This window comes from Gadus chalcogrammus, chromosome 6 (assembly GCF_026213295.1).
Source record: "Gadus chalcogrammus isolate NIFS_2021 chromosome 6, NIFS_Gcha_1.0, whole genome shotgun sequence".
Lineage (NCBI taxonomy): Eukaryota > Metazoa > Chordata > Actinopteri > Gadiformes > Gadidae > Gadus > Gadus chalcogrammus.
Window position 1 is genome coordinate 15,061,836 of NC_079417.1, and position 21,080 is coordinate 15,082,915.

The window sequence follows — 21,080 nt, forward strand, 5'->3', positions numbered from 1 at the left end:
TCATGCTCCCTCGGTACACGTTCTTCTGTTTGTCTTTTTGTCGTTTGCTCTCATCCAAACATCTGCTGGTGCACATTGAGTACTGCTAGTACTTGCTAATTAGCAGAGATGCTGCATGCAGCAAGCAACATAAGAAAAGCATAGTGCAGAGAGTGCATATAATGAGATTGCGAGAAACGGAGGACTTCACACAAGCTATAATCATTTGATTCCGACTGCGCACCTTGAGTTGCAAGCATGTTTTTTTCTTTTTAATTAGATGGAAATGGCTATTATTATATATTCGGTCTTCTGCTAATAAAAAATGCATAATCGTCATGCCATGTTGATTGCATGGCGTAATGCTAGGATTTCATCATATTTGTTCTACGATAATTGGTTATTTCTGCCCATAATAAAAGCAGTCTCCCTCAACGTTGACCTTAGAATAACGGCATGTATACCAAAGGCCTAATTAGCCGCTTGACTTTCAGATCAAACACATCTTTGATTGGCTAAAACCCAGTCTCAGTACAGATGATACAATCGCAGGTAATTGGTCAGCTCACATCACCTTAACTTAATCATGTTATTTAGGCAAGCCGTACTCAGAACAAGACATCACGCTTTACTAAAGCGACCTTGAGTTCCAGAGTTCGAACTTCAGTCAGGAGCACAGGGTTTAATATGCATGAATGTGAAGTAGGGATATTTTACACTGCATTATTTTATTATGGAAGCAAAATTATGAAATAGCTGGATCAAATTATAGTATGAAGCTTGAGAACCGAGTAAGGATTCATGTGTTAAACCAATGTGACAAACTGATTAATCAGGCCTAAGGGTCAAGACAAAATCCCCGAGATCCAACATTGGGGAATTTTAAACATTAGGAAAGGATTTCCCTTTTAAAGCATTTCCAAATGGAATAATAGAAGAGTTTTAGTTTGACCTTCTTTAAAACTTCACACCTCTCTGTCTCACTGAGACTGTTTAAAAAACGTAGTTAAAACCTTGCAGAAATTGTCATAATTGGATTGGATGGGAGAGAGAGAACAGCAGTGAGAAAGAGCAATAGAGAGAGGGGGATGGAAAGAGAGCAAAAGAGTTATGAAGGGGGTACCCTTCAATCTCTCTAGATGTCCAAGTCTATAAAGAACTGAACCCCTTTGCTAGCCCTCAGAGTTAGTATCATGTATTTATATTGCTAGTACTGTATGTATTCTGTTTCTTTATTTATGAATGTATTTGTAATTAAATGTATTACAGACTATGATTTATCTCCTTTAAGGAGAAACAAGATGTCATGGTCGTGCTAGCAATGAGTAACACTAGCAGTAGCATTAGCACTACAACTAGCATTTAAATGGCGGAACATTTGAATTATATACGATTCTTACGTTGTAGTACACAGGTAAAGGTCCATAAAAGAGCCAGATAAATGGTTAGTTATAATATATTATATTATATTTTTGCATGTCTTGCAAAAATAAGATAATTTTTTAATTTGTTTACTGCCATTGGACAGCATGACATTCTTTATAAATCCACAAGCCAGACAACCATTCAGGACACATATGGCTCATATGTGTTAAAAAGAATGTGTGTGTGTGTGTGTGTGTGTGTGTGTGTGTGTGTGTGTGTGTGTGTGTGTGTGTGTGTGTGTGTGTGTGTGTGTGTGTGTGTGTGTGTGTGTGTGTGTGTGTGTGTGTGTGTGTGTGTGTGTGCGCGCGTGCGTTTGAATATCACTTTGGTTATGTTTGCTATTCCCGGTGTTTCCATACGTGTCCTTGCTATGTGTACGTGGATGAGTTTATTTGGTGTGTGTGCACTCATCTGGTGTGTGTGTGTGTGTGTGTGTGTGTGTGTGTGTGTGTGTGTGTGTGTGTGTGTGTGTGTGTGTGTGTGTGTGTGTGTGTGTGTGTGTGTGTGTGTGTTCCCATCAGGTGTGTGTGTATGTGCTGGAATATCATTTCATATTTACTTGTACAGGTGTGTCCATATGTACAGGTGTGTACGCTGTGTATGCATGTGGTTTTGTTTTGTGCCGTGTGTGTGTGCGTGTGCGCACGTGACTGTGTATGCTTGAGTGTGGGGTGAGAATGTGTGTACAGCACTGTCTCCCGGAGCTTCTTGTCAAAGATGAGATGTGACCTAGAAAACAGAAGTTATTCCACCTGCTAAGCCCCGGGCCAAAACCAATACCTCCTACGCTCCTCTCCCTCTTTCCCTCCTCTCATCCCTTCATCCGTTTATCTCCCTCTTAGCCCCCTCTCATCCCTCCCTTTATGCCTCGCTTTATGGCTCCTGCCGTTGATCCTACCTTTCCTATCCCTCGTTTAGTGTCTCTTCTGATAGCCGAGCCTAGACCATCTTGACCTCCACTCCAGCTCTTCTCTCTGCTGCGTTCCCTCTCTTCTCCACAGCCTTGTGGCCGTCTGTTCTTTCAAAAAGTCCGCCGGCCAACTCCTTGGCATCAGACAAAGAAAAAAGCGAAAGGGTGCCCGAGATAGAATGCCTTTTTGACAGTAGAGGGGATAAGAGAGAGAGAGAGAGCGAGAGCGACAGAGTGTGAGAGAGAGAGAGAGAGAGAGAGAGAGAGAGAGAGAGAGAGAGAGAGAGAGAGTAGTTGGTCCAAAAAGCACAGAAAAGGTAAAAGATGAAGGCCAGTTAAAAAAACTGACAGAAAGGATGGCGGCAGGCCGAGGGAGGGAAGAAAGGGGGCGTGAGGAGGGCTAAAGGCCGGCTGGAGGAGTAGAGCAGGAGGGACAGAGGAGAGTGAGAAATCAAATGTGGAGTAGGTTGCATGCGGATATACCCAACTTCCAAACACCAACCGACTTTTCTCAGCCATTTGATCTCGTTCCCCAATAATAACCCCCGCTCTGGATTCTCCTTTGTTTATTGCTTAACAGTGTCTCCGTTTTGATTTCCTATCAAGGTTATGTAATCACTGCTGCCCTTGTCCCTGCTCCCTCCTCTCAACGCCAAGGCACATTTGCCTTTTAATCTCTTCAAAAAAAATTCAGTTAATTGAACGAGTGCCAATGAATCGTGAAAAGTCAAGAGAAACAGATGGCTTTTCTTTCCCTCTCCCTCTTCCTCTAGTCTGTTTTACAGGTACTTTCAGCTTAATTATATCTGAGCTCAACATATGTCAGTCTAAAACAACTGACGCAAACCTAGCCCTGACCCTAACCCCACCATCTGTAGTAGCGTTCTCATTATCTGATTATGTGGAAGTGTGTCTGGGCATGCACGTGTGTTCATATGATTTTAACTTAGTCCGATAGAATAGCATATAAAAGTTATAGAAAAAAATACACACATACAAATACACACAACTGTTGATCCAATGTAGAGTAATTAAGTAATTGATAACGCTAGCTGAAGGGACACCTCACCATGAAAATGGAATTGCAGGACAAATAAAAAAACGTGCTTGGCACAAAAAGCATGCGTTCCGTGAGTTTGATGTCAATAACGGGGTTATTAATAAAAAAAAAGGGTCAGATTGGGGGTTCAAGGATTCCACCGCAAACCATTACGACATGGAAGTGCTGGCAGACATCAGGTGTGCCTGTTTAGTGCCAGCGCCTCATCCCCAAAACATCTCAATTAGAATATGCTAATGTAATAGCGTCCCTCATCTCGAAACAGTCACCTGAATGAGTACATGTTTATTGGCTGGAAAGTTCAATTACCTTATGTGGTCGGCTGATTGCTCTGTGGACGGTTTTAGCATGGGAGGTAGAGAGCTGCAGACCGTTCCATTAGTGCTTTGGAACCTCGACAACGTGAGAGGAGATGGTAAAGAGTGCAAGGCGTGTTCAGCCGGAGAAGACAGAGCTTTCCTTATAACCGGGCAGTCTTTGCACAAATGGGTTGCTATCTAGATTTGATCATTCAACCGTTTTATCGATCGTCAGCCTCTCGTTATGAGTGGATGATGAGGCCAGTTGACCCACGCTCCTATTACAGAGTGCAGAACAGCTAAACCTGAGACTGGTTTGCGGATTTATCCTAAACATCTATTAGTTTTACATCCAATGTCCACAACGTGCGTTGCACTCTTATTATATTATGCTTGTCGCTTGTTGTTGTCTCATTGGTGAACGAGGCAGTTCCATAATCAATTGCAGGTTGGGTTTGTCAAGCATGTGTGGAAGGTTATTTGAGCGATCCATCACCTAAGGCAGAGGGATAAGAACAACCTTTCACAATGTGCGAGTCAAACACTGTGTCAATACAATGACCTATATGTCAGCCCTCAAACCAACCACATACAAACTAACTAGGCAGAAAAGTGAATGTGGACATTTCTCTCAGAGTTGTGTCCACAGGCCAATAGATCACTCAACAAGGGAAGTGCGAGATTGACATAAAAGATGATGGAAAAGAAAGGGGAAATCAAATTAAATAAAGCAGTAAGATAAGTAAAAAATATCCATGAGTTAACTTAAATTCATATTTTTCCTTCTTTCTTCTTTTGTCGCTCTTATGTTTTCTCAGTTGGAAATTATTTCCAAAATCCCCCCCTCACCCACACACACACACACACACACACACACACACACACACACACACACACACACACACACACACACACACACACACACACACACACACACACACACACACACACACACACACACACGTCGGGGGCTAAACAGAAAGAAACGCTGTGGTATCAAAAAGGAGGACAAGAAGACTTACAGCAAAAATATGTTTTCAGCTCGGACCCATGGTTATGGAATCCTAATGAGATTTGCTTTTGCTTTCCACAACAAACAGGGATGCATACGTACATTTTAATGGCGGATGTACAGCCATGGCAGAGTACAGTGCAGATCACAGTCTTATGGAGGGAGTTTAGATGATACACCCTGCAGCCTTAATGCAAGTGTGCTGTTACCAGACCTGAGAAGACCTTCTCTAGGGTGTAGTGATATGTGGTAGCCCTGACATTTATGATACAAGGGCAGACATGCCTTCAAGATGAATCCAGGTGGGATTTATTTTGGTTTTATTGGCCCTTCGAACTATGCACACAGGCACAAGCAATATAAAGTACGGTTTCTGGAGACAAAAATGTGAATCTTTTTCACATCCAAGATCCAAGTATTGAGCACTGCATTGTTTGCGGATTTTGAAGAAATGGTAATCATAATATCTCAGAAATAACTCAGAAATTCATGACTGATGAATCAGTCATGAATGAAAGCAATCACGCATAATTACGATGTGATCCATACACGGCGTCCCACTAAAGTGGTGTGTGCGTGTGCAGTGAAAATGAAAACACAGGAAAAAAAGGGGAAAATGCACTTATGCACAGCGAACTTCTGACACGAAAAAAGTTGATTCTTTAATGGATCTGGAGCACGCACTGTTGCCCTGGCCTGAGGTACTCTATAGTCCGAGGACGCAAACGAGTAAACACAAACAAAGAGACAGGTGCGAACACACACACACAAACACAAACACACACACACACACACACACACACACACACACACACACACACAAGGGCAAGAAGAACCGTGAAAAAGAATTGCAACTGGTCACAGATGGGCCACCCTGAGTGGTAACCTTGGCCACTGACCTGACCCATAACTTGTGGACAGTAAGATAGCGGCATAGCACAAACACACAACCACACTCACAAACACGCTTCGCCGAGGATAGATCTAGTGTTGACTGGGATTTACGAAGGCAAACAGGTGGAAAGAGGCAACACAAAAACAAACACGCACAAAGGCACACAAACAGACACACACGAACGCACACACACGCACGCACACACAAACACACACACGCACACACACGTTTGCGTTCACAAAATAGCACACAAATATGTCATTACTATGCTCTGTTTAAATAGTATGTCATATACTGTCATATCTCTTATGACAGCATAGGAAACCGAGGACCCGAGGACTCTGGGAGTTGAGAAAAAAAAGGGCTGGAGATAGTCAACCTCTCACAGATTATCTAGAGCGCAACGGAGATAACAGGTTAATGGAACGGAGAGAAATTTGAAGATAGACAGACAGAAAAGGTCTAGAGAACGAAGGCAGGATTGTTGGATAGTGTGTTGGATAGTGGTGGGTCAGTTAGACCGGCCAATTAGACAACATATCCATCGATGAGTACATAATTATTTGATGAAAAATATTATACGTCTAGAGGGCTGTGCTGTTACAGGTGATTGGACTCAATAATATAGTATAGTTCTCTACATGCTCTTAAGGTACCACGGTTGTTGGGTGCAAACACAGCATTGGATGGATAAATACAACACGCCTGTCAACACGCCTGGCTACCAGTGGCTATCACACTCTCTGCAAGCCCTTAAACGTACCATCCTTTTCCTTTCAGACCTTCAGAATCTGACACTGTTATCTCTCTCAGAAGGGGGTTAGCGTTAGGTTTAAAATAATTGCATAAAGTGAGGCCCCTATTACTGTTGAGCATTGCGGTGGAATTCAACATCATTTATTGCTACCATAATGTGAGCTGTGCTGTACCTGTTTGATGCTGACAGCATGCAACACACCGCTCAACCTATCAGAAGCCAGCTTTAATCAAAGCCTTGTGTTTGCCAAACCTTTATTGTACCACTAAAGTAACACATCTGTCAAATGGTTGCGGAGTGACATTCACATGTTGTGACCTGTGGATATTGTGTTCACCCAGCCATCCTCTCTTCCTGCTCTTTCTATCTATCCGTGTCTCCTCCTGTCTGTCACTCCACTCTCCACAGTGAACCTTAGAAACAATGTTTGTAGTGTTATACACACTGAATTATTATGACGGAGGATGATCTTAGGCCTCGTCCAAACATATATGGGTATGCTCATGTGAGTGTTTTAACATGTTATAGCCTTCTATTGAGGATTGAGATATTTTAAATTTTCTAATAGGTGTTGGCAGGAATATATTTTTGAAAACGAAAAAGTTCTCATGTACGTGTGGACGTGGTCTCAACACCAAAGCCATGAAGGCACATCAAAGTATTTACTATAAAGCAGACATTTTTCTCCAAAGCGACCGACGGTGCACACATGTCAGTACTGAGCAGGTTGAGGTTAAGCGTGTTGATGGGAGCCTTCCCTACCTTGGGATGCCCACAGGTAGACGACACACATTGGGGTTTATACCCATAACCTTTGACCCGAGATGTAAACACTCTGAACTCTAGACTCTCCTGCCCTTTGGCACTCATTCTTGAAGTCAGGGGAGGAGCGATCCTTTAGACAACATTTATGTCCATGTCTGTTGGGTCACTTTCTTCTCCCTCCCTCACTCTCATCTCCCCACTACTGTATCGCTCAATTGCACATTGTTTTATGTCTCTTCCTTCTCCTTCCGCTCACTTATATTTGATCGGTTTTTATTAGCTCCACTGGCTGCTGCCCCCAAGAGGCAGTTACAGGAGTCGTAAAGAAAAAAAGAGAATCGAAAATGTTCAGTCTTCCTCGCCATCTTTAGATCTCCCTCGTCCTCAGAACACGGCCGCACCTGTCCTAACATTTGGCCACCTTCCTCTTACTCCGTCGCTAAATTGCAGTCTTTCTAGCTTCTTCACGGCCCCTCTTGCGGATTCTCCATACATGTCGTCCCTGTGGCTCCCCCTCACATCCCCTCCTTAGCCCCCATGTTCCCCTCCCCCTCAATCACCTCCTCATCCAGGTCCTCCTCACCTCCCTCTACTTCACCTCCCCTCACCTCTTCCTCCCGTCGCCGCGTGCTCCTGTCTTCCTTCTCTCATCAGGTCTTCTGTCTTCTTATCCCTTCTGTCCTCTGCACTTTCCCTTAGTCCTCATCATCCTCCTCCTCCTCTTTCTCTCCCTCCCCAAACATTCCATCTACGCCCGACTCCACCTCCTGGATACTCTTTTCCCTGGGTCTAACTGGTTCTCCTGGGAGTGGAGGGGGCGGGGACATAACGCTCACGCCTTCCTGCGCACAGGGGGGTTTGAGGGATCAGAGGGTAGCCGCCACCGTATTAGCCAGCAAGCATGGCTGCTGCTGGAGAAATCGCTGCAATCTCCCCGTTGAATTAGCGGGCAAATGAATGGCGGCTGGGAGGACATCGTAACACTCTCCGTGAGGATAGGTGAGGAAATTATGTTAAGCGCCATTATCCCTAAAGTCATTACGGGGGATGGATATTCAGCCATAGGGAGATGATATGTCCGCGGATGAAGGCTTCTAAGAGGGGAGTGGACTATAATAAAACATATGTATAATAAGTCGGGCCATTAACGGAATGTTTTTAATCACAATATGCACTTCCGCCACGAGCATAAAGGGAACCACTGAGATTTGTGAAGTAAGTGTGATTAATTATCATGCTATAGGTCGTGTGTGTGTGTGTGTGTGTGTGTGTGTGTGTGTGTGTGTGTGTGTGTGTGTGTGTGTGTGTGTGTGTGTGTGTGTGTGTGTGTGTGTGTGTGTGTGTGTGTGTGTGTGTGAGACAGTCTTAGGATTGTATTTAGATATAATGGAGCAGGGCATACATGTCTACATGCATTGTCATTAAAAGAATGCTATTTACAAAGACACACACACACACACACACACACACACACACACACACACACACACACACACACACACACACACACACACACACACACACACACACACACACACACACACACACAAAATATCTTAAAAATTCAATATGTTTCGCCGCTGTTGATTGGAATGACCTTATCAGCCGTTCTGGTCATTTCTATTTTTATATTCATGTTTTGTGAGGGATTTGAAATTGAAATGCAGCATATTGAAATTGATATTGAAAACCGGAAAACTGCATCACAGATGCCAAGGATTCCTTGAGATGAATTTAAGGCATGACATAGAAAAACAATCATTGCCTTTTTTTAACTGGGAAGACGGTTCCTATTAATCCAACCGTTCACCTTGGACCTGGGCTATTTGACTCACCCATTCATTCATCAATCTATCCAGGTAATTTTCTCTATGCTTTTTGCTATATTCTGGTCCACTGTCAAATTTCCCTGTAAATCACACATGGTTATTACATGGCTTTATAGATGCCAAATTCTGATTGGTCAATTACGCCATTCTAGGCTCTGTTATTTCTGAATAGCAGACCGCTGCAGTACTGATCATAGGCTCTTGAGCATCTAGATCATATCAATCCGCAGAAAGCAGTCGGGTACATTTGGTTGCTTTTGAAATCATGACAAACGTTTGCTCTTACACAACAATGAAATACGTCACTCCTTCAGAAAACACCTTTCTCTTTTCTTTTTTTTTTTAAATCAATAAAATCGGGGAAAAAAAAGATCCAAAAAATTGCAACTCTTCACCTGTGGTAAAATCTTCAAAAACAATGGTAGCAAAACATAATTACAAAGCATAATTTTTTCCTGGTCTAACATACCAATGAACACAGGAAGTTGCACCTAAAGAAAAACTGAAAACACACAATCCACGCATATTTAAAATCCTACAAAGGTATCCAGAGAGGGGACATGTTGCAACAACAGCCTCAACTGAAGCAGGTGTGTGTGTGGGTGTGTGTATTTGAACTTGAATTAGCATGTATTTTCCCAGTGTGCAAATGTGCAATATAAAAGAAGCCATTCTTTGTGTGCACGTGCACGTGTGTGTGAGAGTGAGCTCACAGTGTGTGCGTCTTTGAGCTTAGCTTTATAAATTCAAACATGCCAGAGACATTACGCATTCTCTTGCATCTTCTGAGCAGCGTGGGCCTGATCAGAAAAGGACGTGCATTTTGGCCAGAGAATCTGACTCTTAAGTGTATGTGTCCGTGATCCAATCGCTGTGTGAGACTTCAAGAGGAACTCAGATTTCTTGCGAAAAAGAACCCATTTGTGCTCTACATCTGATCACTAATTCATTTCACTAGACTTATCTGTTATCTATATTCCAGCAGACATCATTTTTAACAATTTAAAGAGTAAGGTGCAGCACTCTCTGAGAGCAGACAATCGATTAATAAAAAGGAGCACCACTATTGCTAATACTTACACTATTACTCATGGTTAGGAACCATATGGTGCCACCTTGAGGAAAAATAAGCAAGACATTCTCTCCTTTCCTTGAGTGATTGCAATGTTTGCAATGACGATGACGTTAAGGTGGCTGTGAGATAAATGTGACGAACAGTGACATCCTCCCCTCTCATACCCCATTTGACATTAAGTTGATGAGATACCAAGCATGTATATTTTACAAGTTAAGTGGCTTCCTGCTCAAACGAATGCATTCTTACCTTTCAGCCATGTCTAATCACACACGTGTGTGCGCACACTCACGCTCACACACACACACACACACACACACACACACACACACACACACACACACACACACACACACACACACACACACACACACACACACACACACACACCATTGTTTGCTGATGTATGCGTGAGTGTCTGTGTGCCCGTGATAGAGTAGACATTGCAGACTTTGACCTGTTTGGGCAAGTAATACTATTGTGGTACAGGGGATCGAAAATCTGAAGTGGGAGAAAATCCATAGAGCAGAGCAGACAACAGTGGCGCGGGACAGGGAGGGCTTTATTGACAAAGACAGAAAGCTGGCCTCCCAGCTTTCTCATCTGCCCGCTGTAATGTTGGACGTAAGCTTAATAACAAGGGCCACATCAATTAATTGTATGATCATAAGATATGGCAAGTTGACAGTGGCGTAAGTAGGTCATTAAGTGCCCTACAGCAATCATTTTAACTTTTACCGCAATCCATCAAAAATATATAAAAATATGTCAAAAATATATATTTCGGTGAAAGGCATGTGACTTTAATGGGACATCTGTTAGGTTTTCCGGGATATTATTTTTAACCTATGGGCTTTTTTTGAACATATGTCTCTTTCAAATCTGTTGTGCAGTGATTAAAAAGTAAGTTGATCAGAGATTGCCAATTGAAAAGCAAATACTGCTGCAATGGGGAGGGGGGAGGTGGGGTTGGACCGCAACCTGTTTAGGCAAGTCCCAGACCTGGTCATTGGTGATCAGTGACCACCAGTTCAAGGCTGATCATTGACCACCAGGTCAGGGCGGATCATTGACCACAGGCCAAGGCTGATCATTGACCACCAGGTCAGGGCGGATCATTGACCACCAGGTCAGGGCGGATCATTGACAACAGGCCAAGGCTGATCATTGACCACCAGGTAAGGGCGGATCATTGACCACCAGGTCAGGCTGGATCATTGACCAACAGATCAAGGCGGATCATTGACCACAGGTCAATGAATTTTTCATGTTTTGGGTAAGGGTTCAAAGTTATGAAACATTGGAAATGGCTTTGAATATTCATGGTTCTTAACTTCAAGTACAGGAATTAATAGACAAAAGTCTTCAGCATTTAGTGGCGACCCCGTAACAGGACCCCCTGCACACCCATCTTCCCTCAAATCTCAACATCCTGTGTATGTTTGTGACTGTCTGAGTGCGTCGGTGTGCATTCTAACAAAAGTCCTTCAAACCATATAAGCTCAAAGGTACTCAGCCACAAAGGCAACACACAGCACAGATCAACCCAAACGTGATATGGCAAAGTACCAACACAGTACCACTAGAGTGCACTCCGTCTCTTTACAGGAACGAGAGAGAGAGAGAGAGAGAGAGAGAGAGAGAGAGAGAGAGAGAGAGAGAGAGAGAGAGAGAGAGAGAGAGAGAGAGAGAGACATGAAAAAGGAATGAGATTGAAACCGTAGGACAAGTGGAAGTGGGGAGCAGAGGTGGGGAAACTGAAAGCAGGATTACAGTGGGAAAAATATGATAGACATAGCAGCAAAGGAAAAGTGTGAATAAGAAAGCAAAAGGTAGGAATACTTACAAAAAGAAAACGCACAAAAAAAAAAGGATAGTGGCTGAAGAGAGAAAAGTGAGCATTGCAGGGAGAAGAGGGCCACCACATCGGTAAAGGCCCATTTCAGAGGAGGTCCCCTTGTTTACCCCAGCGGCAGAGAGGCTACACTCTGGGGACACCACCCCTGCCAGACGGGGTTGGAGGTGCAGCAATGAAAGAAAATAACTAGACCTCCCCCATCCTCACCCCCTGGGGGGGCCAGGGCCCCCTATTCGCCTTCATCTAGCCCCCCTGTTCTGCGGCTCCTGGACCTCCCTGGGTGCAGGTGGGCTCAGATGCTCTCTGGAGGCGTGGCTCTTCAGCGAGCACACGCAAGCCGGTTACAAAGTAAAGGAATTGGCTGTCATTACATCTCAGTGGTGAACCCACCGATGGGAAATCTCCAGGGGCAATAAGGAGGCTATGCTTCTCGTTTCACCCCAGCCGCCTCAGTCATTAGATTGCATTCATATGGATTTACCGCCGTCTGCAAATACATACATATTAGGTGTCTGTGTATGTGTGCGTGCATGTGTGTTTGAGTGTCACAGCATCGCATCCCAGGTGTCTCAGATGAACCCTTAGCTGTGACAGGCCCCTGTCGCCTGCTTGACACGAACAGAAGTTTTGCCTGGAAGAACGCAACTGGGCGGCTTATTTATCAGGTTTAGAAACAGCAAGAGCCATGAATGATGATCCATAAATCTATCCCCCCCCACACACACACACATACACACGTTGCTCCGTTGAGGATTATCATGCAGACTCCCAATATTAAAACAGACTCTCATAACTTATTCACTCAACATGCTCAACCAACTAAATCTGGCCAACCTCTAAACAACTCACACCTATAAATGTCACGCTTCATCTGCTCTAAGAGTGAGTGTACACACACACACACACACACACACACACACACACACACACACACACACACACACACACACACACACACACACACACACACACACACACACACACACACACACACACACACGTGATTCTTCCCTCTTTTCTACGAGTGCAGACACACACACACACACCACACCGCACACACCTACTTTTGTGTCAATTAAACTTTGCGCCTTGTAGTAAGGCTGGCTGCTGCTCAAATGGGATGCTAATATAGGATGCTAATATACTCCAGCGGGACCGCGACGGGGGCTAGCGCTAGACGTTAAGCTAGCGGGAGGAGGCTGGTGTGTACACAAAGCATACATTATGCGTACAAATGAGATGCTGCAAGCAGGTATTTACAACGGCTAGATAATTAGATGCCAGGGATTAAGTGTTTAACTTTGCACTTGTGTACGTGTATGTATCATTAACACCGTTTAGAAGGATTTATCCCCCCCCCCCCAAACCCCCATGCAGCGCCGCACCACAACACTGCAGCGTCGCCACGGCTGCGCTTTGTTTGTCAATATGCTGCGTGGAGATAGAGCGGGAGAGCGTCGACGGGGTTTAAGAAAGCCTTGAGCGGTCGCCGGGCACAGAGGTCACTGAGACGATATGATGCGTCATGCAGCCAGCAGGAAAACTCATACAGCTCAAATCCATCATAGAGGGACTCTTTACTCGGTAATTCACTGAAATAACAAAATGTGAAGTGGGTTTAGCTGAAACACATTGCTAAATAAACGGATGGGTAATGCTACTTGAAAGGAGTTATTAAAGCTGTGTTTATATAATATTGTTGCCACCATTCCACAGTATGGGCGACTAAATAATTGAGCAAATTGGTGACACACATTCGATGTGACAGAGAGGGATTCGGTCTTGGTAAGCTATATATAAACCGGCACTACTTATTTTTTCTACAGCCGCCATCATATTCTGGCCTTTATCTCCAAAGACCAAATTAAACTAAAGTGATGGCTGTGGAGAAAAAGTTTGAAATAAGTTTGAAATGAAAGTGATGGCTCCAGTGGAAAAGTTAGCATGGCAGTGTAGGTTGAGCACAGGAGTGGAATAGATCTATGACCCTATTAGGAGTTCAACGACAAAATGATACAAGTTGGCTATTGATGAATGGCCACCTGCTATGGGATTCTCAGTGCACTTTTTACAGTTAAAAAAAAGCTAAAGGAAAGACAACTATTGAAAAGCCTTACCTTGCGGATTCCTTCCTTGGACTCGTCAACATTGTTGTCCCCCGTGCGATTTATCATGCGCCACATCTGAGAGTACATGGGGTCCCTCTCGAAGGGGTTCATGGCCTTGGAGCGCACCTGGTCGTAGACCGCAGAGTCCAGCACGGTCCCGTACGGCAGGTCTGTCTGCCGCGACAGGTCCTGGAGAGACCTGAGGCAAAACCAGGGGGGGGGGATTAGATGTATAATCTTCGCATGATGAACAAGGCTCCATTCTTAATCCTAGTTCTGAATGAAAATGTCACTAAACGGTTGGGTAAACAATGATGATTGATCTACGCCAGAGAACATGTCGTTTGGACGCCTGTTGCAGCTACGTCATTATTGAAGAGGATAGGTGGAGGTGTCGTCCCGCTTAGTCTATCTTAGTTTATCTGAGCATAACGTAGTTTAGTTGAGTGCAGCATAGATTAGGGTAGCGGTTGCAAGGGGGGGGGGGGGGGGGGGGGATGAGGGGGGTGTGTGTGTGACGGATAAGAGAGCTTTTGCCAGGACTCCCCTTAACGAGACACACCTGGGTCTCGTTAACCTTCCTTTGTTATGCTGTTTCTATAATACGGGGGAGGGGGGGGGGGGAGGGGTGCATAAGCCTCCTACAGGCGTCCGCTCTCTAATTCTGTCTCTACTGAACAATTTTGTGAACCTGAATGCAACGTTTTTCCTTATGAGTTGAAATTAAATTATAAGAAAATGAGAATGATTATTCAAATTTGCATAAAAAAAAAGAAATTGGTTACAGCAATGGGCTTAATGTGTATCTTTCCCTAAGCATATGTACCAAGATTACAGCATCAGGCTGTGTAAAAACAGACCGATGCATCAGGCTCTGTAAACACAGCCTGATGCTTGTAGGTATAAATATATAACAACTGAGAATGTTTCTTTAAAACCATATAGTCTCTCTAAATATTTACAATAAGATGCCCAGCTAGTGTTAATGGGGAGTCATTACGAGAAAGAAATATTTGTTGTTTTTCAAATGGCAACAGCCAGGCCACCACAGATTGTTTTTTTAAAAAAGGCACTGCATGTTAACACATAAACATGTCCATTCTAATGGCATACTCATCCAATACAACAACATTTATTCATAAAGTAGCATAAATATGTCATCACACAAGCGCCAGTGGGCGAAATTGGCGCCTTTATATGAATATGTGTGTCTCTCCAATCCCATGTATGTACATGTGTAAATGTATCGAGAAGCATTCATTTATAATTTTTTCTCTCCGTTAGTAATGTTCAAGTACACACAGTTAAGATGCTGTTTTGCCCTATTTATTATATATATATATATATATATATATATATATATGATATTATATTTTCTTATAGTTAATAAAATTTGACACACACGCACGCACGCACGCACACACACACACACACACACACACACACACACACACACACACACACACACACACACACACACACACACACACACACACACACACACACACACACACACACACACACACACACACACACACACACACACACACACAGCACCTTCGCTGCTCTTACAGATTTTAATCAAAGCAGAAAATAAATCAGCAGTTTGAAAAAAAAAAAACTTATTTGAATCCACCTGTCTTTGGTCTCTCCTTCTTCACTTTCACTGAAATAATTTCTTTATTCCTTTCCAGATTTATTCACCACATGAAATACTTTCATCCTTTCCCTTCATCTCACCCTCCCTCTCGCTCTATGCCTTTCTCTGAGCCTCGCTCTCACTTCGTCTCTATTTCTCCGCTGACGTTCCCTTGTTCCCTTGTTCTGGCCCTTCGTAGCTCCCTGCCAGCTCACCGCTCTCCCAGGACGCAGACGCATTTACACTGAAACCGAGCGAAAACATCCGAGCGTGAAATGGTACAGAGACATCTCCGGGAACTTTTTTCTTCTTTCTTTTTCCGGACGAGAGGAAGGAATTAACATTTGGGCTAGAACGCATGGCTTACTGCAGAGAGTCTCAGACTCCAGTTTCAAAATCATTGTCCGTCAGACGACAAGATCGCTGTCTGTTCATCACAATTTCCCAGGAATAAAAGAAGGGATCTTTTTTTCTTTGGCTATGCTGCAGAATCCCCCCATTCTTGCATTTGTTGAGAATTACTATTTAGAATCGTTGTTGTTTCTCGGAATAACGTTCAAAATCGTTTTCTGGAGCGCATCAGGCGCCACACCCCATCGCCTCCTTATTTAGATTCCCTTGGGCCAGAGGTTGTCACTGTTTAGGAGGTAAACACACCTCTAATGACCCCAGGAGAGTCAACTCATTAACCAGCACACATTGAAATCTGGAATCAGCCGAATGGATGCTGAATGAGGCAGCAAACAGTGCTAAGTAATGGTACCTAATGTAAACAGACAATCAGGAAGAGAAAAAAAGAGAGAGGGGCCACAAAACCACAGAGAAAGCGAGGCCCCCTTGCTAAAGTTATTGCCACATTAACCGGATAGAGGTGCTTGGGAAGACCAGTAAAGAGCAGATGCACTCATCTGTGTGCGAAAGCGCCGTACAAGTGCTGCTTAGCTAGGCATCACTCAGGGCGGGGGACACAATATGGGGCCTCCACCATCAGGCCAATTTATTTTTATGGATCAATATTAATCTTTTTTTCATAAGATTCAAATGCACCTATCAACCGTCGGTGGACAGACATTGCTTTGTTGTTGTTTTTGCTGCTGTCAAAGTGGCGACACTGGAATTTTTTTTCAAGGTATCGTTATGAAGAAATATCCAAGCCCCAGACTCCACATAGAGATATTGTGTTTGATATCATGACAGATGGAAGAAAAATACAAGACGACGGGTGGGAACCATTGAGTGACGCAAACAAATTAAGGAACACCGGGAGATGAGATTCAGACAAATAAATGTTATTTACCCCGACGCCAGGCACAATTAACCATGGCACTGCCGGGCATTCTGCATGCTTCTCTGCTCTGATTAGTCCAATGAGAGATGAGTATTTTTCTCGTGCCATGGGGCAAGAAGCATGCAAACATATTAACAAGCATAGATAAACAACAGACCTTTGGGGTATTTGTGTGTGCGTGTGTTTGTGTGCGTGCGATTAGAAAATGACTGATTTGAGTTAATATTTTTTGATCTACAAGATTGTCCTCTCTAAAATCGTAATATTTTCTTACTTAACTGAAACATGGATGGGCAGACATTCACATCCACTCCCACACACACCACCACCCACACACACAGACCCACCCACCCAGCCACATGCACACCCACACACACAGGAAATAAGTTATATAGAATGATGGATTGAAAAGAGACATAAACAAAAGTGACGAGGCCGGATAAGAGATGAGAAGTGGTGGAAGAACACAGCCTAGTGAACCCCAATGTGGTCATGTCTGTCTTCAGTGATGGGAACGCCATTGCATAGTTAATAGGACATGTGTCTCATGAATCCAGCCCAGGCTGTCTCAGCAACTTTTGTGCCTGCATGTGTATGAGTGTGTGTGTGTGTGACTGCGTGTGTGGGCCTGCGTCTGTGTGTGCGCCTGCTTGTGTGTGTCCGTCTATGTGCGTGTGTGTGCGCGCAGCTCACACGTGCATGTGAGTGTATGTGTGCATGTCTGCCTGGAACAGATTTTCGATGCACAATAGAACAAAGGTTGAAAGCAGAAAGAGGTTACTTACTGGATGGAGTTCTCTATGCGAGTGATGGTAAGGAACGCGGCCAGGTTGGCCGTGTAGGAGGAGATGACGATGAGGGCAAACATCCACCACACCCCCATCATCATCCTGGTGGCCAGGGTGGTGTAGGGCACCTCTCCACCTGGAGAATATCAAGAACAAGTGGACAGGTGTTCAAATGGGAAATAGAAAACCACACGCTTAATGATAAAGGGGAGACTAGGCATAGGTGTTGTTAGGGTATTGCTAGTCATATTGATTTGTATTGTACCGAAAGAGTGACCCCAAGGCCATGCCATTGACTCTTGCCATCCAAATGGATACTTAAAATACAAACAAAATCTAGGAGACATTTATTTGGGAATAGTTTCCATGTTGTACTTAACTCATAACTTATTCATTCTGAAACACTAGGCAAAGACAACATGGTTCATACTATTTTTAAATATAAATCCACGGCAGCACGTTTGCATTTTGTGCATCTAACCGAATATTACATTCATTATGTTATAGATAATAAAACAAATATGGATAGATTATATATATATACATCCATTTTATACATTCATGTAAAAACAAACAAAAACGACCATTTCACTTTTGCTATACTCTTAGTCTTGTGTTTTTTATATTAGTAAAATAATATTCTGATTCCTCATTCATACAAGGTCCTTAAGAAATGTATTTCTAACATACATAACATGAATGCGTTATGCACACACACACACACACACACACACACACACACACACACACACACACACACACACACACACACACACACACACACACACACACACACACACACACACACACACACACACACACACTATATTTCTTTATAGTAAAACAATGTATTCTTAATCGATTTCCTTGCAAACTCTTTGTTTCTTCTCCTTACATTCTATCGTTTACCTCCCCATCTCTCTCTCTCTCCCTATAATTCTGTTAGAAATCTCCGCCGCCCCTCTGCTCCAGGTTTATCACCCCCAGACAGAGAATGTGTTCATATGAAGGTGTACAAGGGGTGACTGAATTTTTGCTTTATTCAAGTACAGTCTTTACCTACTGCCATGCAAAACACAACATATTGAAGGGCACCACTCTACCATATATCAGCTTACCAATATCGCACATGTAGAGAAGGGGTTTTCATTTATCTACTTAATCATGTTTGTCATGTGTTTCCCTATGCTTTTTTCTTCTATTGCCTCTGTAGTAAGCTGTAGGCTTATCAAATGAATAATTGATATTCTTTGGGAAGGGTGGTCTTGAAAGGTTTGAGCTTGGAGCTAAGGTGTTTGGAAAACATGTGTCTAGTATCATTTTTCATTATCCACCCATCTCTTTTGGTCCATGCCTTCACATTTATCAAAAGCAGACTGTCACCCTCAGCCACAGCAGCATCTAGGAAATTCCAGGCTGATTAACTGCCTCTCTAAATAATTGTAATGTTAATTAATTTATGGTTTGCATGAAGAATCCATCTTCTTTCATTAATTGCAATTAACTGTCGGCCTTCAATATTAAAATGTGCATTAAAGAATGATAAAAATAGGTATTGTTATTAAGCGTATAAAGTGCATGCACTGTGAACTGTGCGTGTTTGAGTGTGTCTGGAGTTGACTGTATCTAAAATATTGAGTACAAGTCCATCCAAGTGTGAGTTGTGTGTGTGTGCGTGTGTATGTGTATGTGTGTGTAGCTGCATGTGTGTACACACACAGCGTGCAGTAGGAGTTGCAGTACAGAGTTTTCCTCTGACACATCAGAGTAATTGTCCGCTACGTGTCAAACTTTAATCTTAACGGCGAGGTACCATTTCTTAATGGGACACCTGGTGGGGTTTCAGCAGTATGGCTCCTGCTGCAAAAAACACAAAGCTTAATGCTGAGTTTTAAAAGCCATTTCTTGTCCGCGCAACGCCCTGCGCTACGCCTAGGCCTCTCTATGTGTAGTTAATCTATCGGATAAAGTTTTGGCTCCTCTGCTCTGCACAAGCGGCAGGAATTAAGAGGGAGAGAGAGAGAGAGAGAGAGAGAGAGAGAGAGAGAGAGAGAGAGAGAGAGAGAGAGAGAGAGAGAGAGAGAGAGAGAGAGAGAGAGAGAGAGAGAGACTAGAGTCCAATAATAAAGAAGGACAAGATAAAAAGGAAAATAAGAGATAGGGGAACTCAGATAAGGAAATTATTGTAGGGATGGAAATAAAAAATGGGTTTCTGAAGGTCATAAATGTAAGGGATGAGTGTGCTGAAAGGGGTCCTTGAACAATTCATCTGAATACACACTGGCCATTCATATTAGAACAAATCCACATTTCAGGAACTATTCTCTTCATTTGCTCGAACAACCATCCAGCCTAGCGCACAGCTTGTCATAGAAAATGTAACATAAAAAGGCTCATGGAAATCATGTGATTTTTTTTTCAGCCGACTCAACAATTTGCCATATCTCTCAACATTTGGCTACCCCCCAACAACATTGTCTTTCCTGCATACAATGCCATGCATTGGATGTGGATCAAGAGACCTAGGACTCATGGTACATTGACAGACCCAAAAGGTCCAAAGCTTTGGTTTGCCACAAAGGAAGCGCCTCTTTTGTCACGCAAGAACGAACGCACACACACACAAACACACACACACACACACACACACACACACACACACACACACACACACACACACACACACACACACACACACACACACACACACACACACACACACACACACACACACACACACTCACACACACAGGTGAGTCTTCCCATTTTTTCACTGTAAACAGACGCAAGGGGGCTCTTCAAAGCCATCCATATCAAGTTGTGAGAGCACTTGTGTATTCATGATGGCCACCTGAAATGGCTCCTCGATGCGGCACCCACCGAAATTATGTCCTTTAAAGTGGTTGTGAGACTTCTTGAAGACTAATCCACCATTGGCACCAACATCTAGTAAAGGATGGCTATGGAGTGTATTCAAACACAGTATATTTTAAGGAATACAGTATATTAATTGAATACAACTGCAATCAACAGTGCTTGAATGCGGCGTGAGTAAGGCCAGAATCTAAACAATCTGCGCATGTTTATGAAAAAACGCTATGAGAAAAACGCTAATGTACTATGAGCCAGCATGTGTGACTGTGCACCGAATGACCAGCTTAGTGACACACTGGTGTGTTACAGTTACAGTGGTAAGACTCAAGCTGCTCTGCTTCAACAGAAATCAGCCGGCAGCAGGACAAATGTCCTGTCAGCTGATTGAATAGGCCGGCCCGGACGCCTCTGTGAATAATTAACCGACTGCCCCTCAGTGCCTACACGGCTCTCTCACTAATTGTCTTCATAGACGGTGCACAGAAATATAATAACAGAGGTAGTAATAATGGTTAGAGA

The 21,080-nt window shown here is 43.4% G+C and overlaps 1 protein-coding gene across 1 annotated transcript in view; it reads right to left on the minus strand.

Annotated features, from left to right (window-relative positions):
* The window catches only part of grid2 (glutamate receptor, ionotropic, delta 2), a 472,475-nt gene that overhangs the window by 28,124 nt on the left and 423,271 nt on the right, over positions 1–21,080 (minus strand). The window contains exons 12-13 of the mRNA XM_056591936.1: positions 17,685–17,823; positions 13,982–14,171 (exon numbers count right to left, since the gene is read on the minus strand). Coding sequence (XP_056447911.1) covers positions 13,982–14,171; positions 17,685–17,823 — 329 coding nt within the window. The remainder of the gene's footprint in view (positions 1–13,981; positions 14,172–17,684; positions 17,824–21,080) is intronic.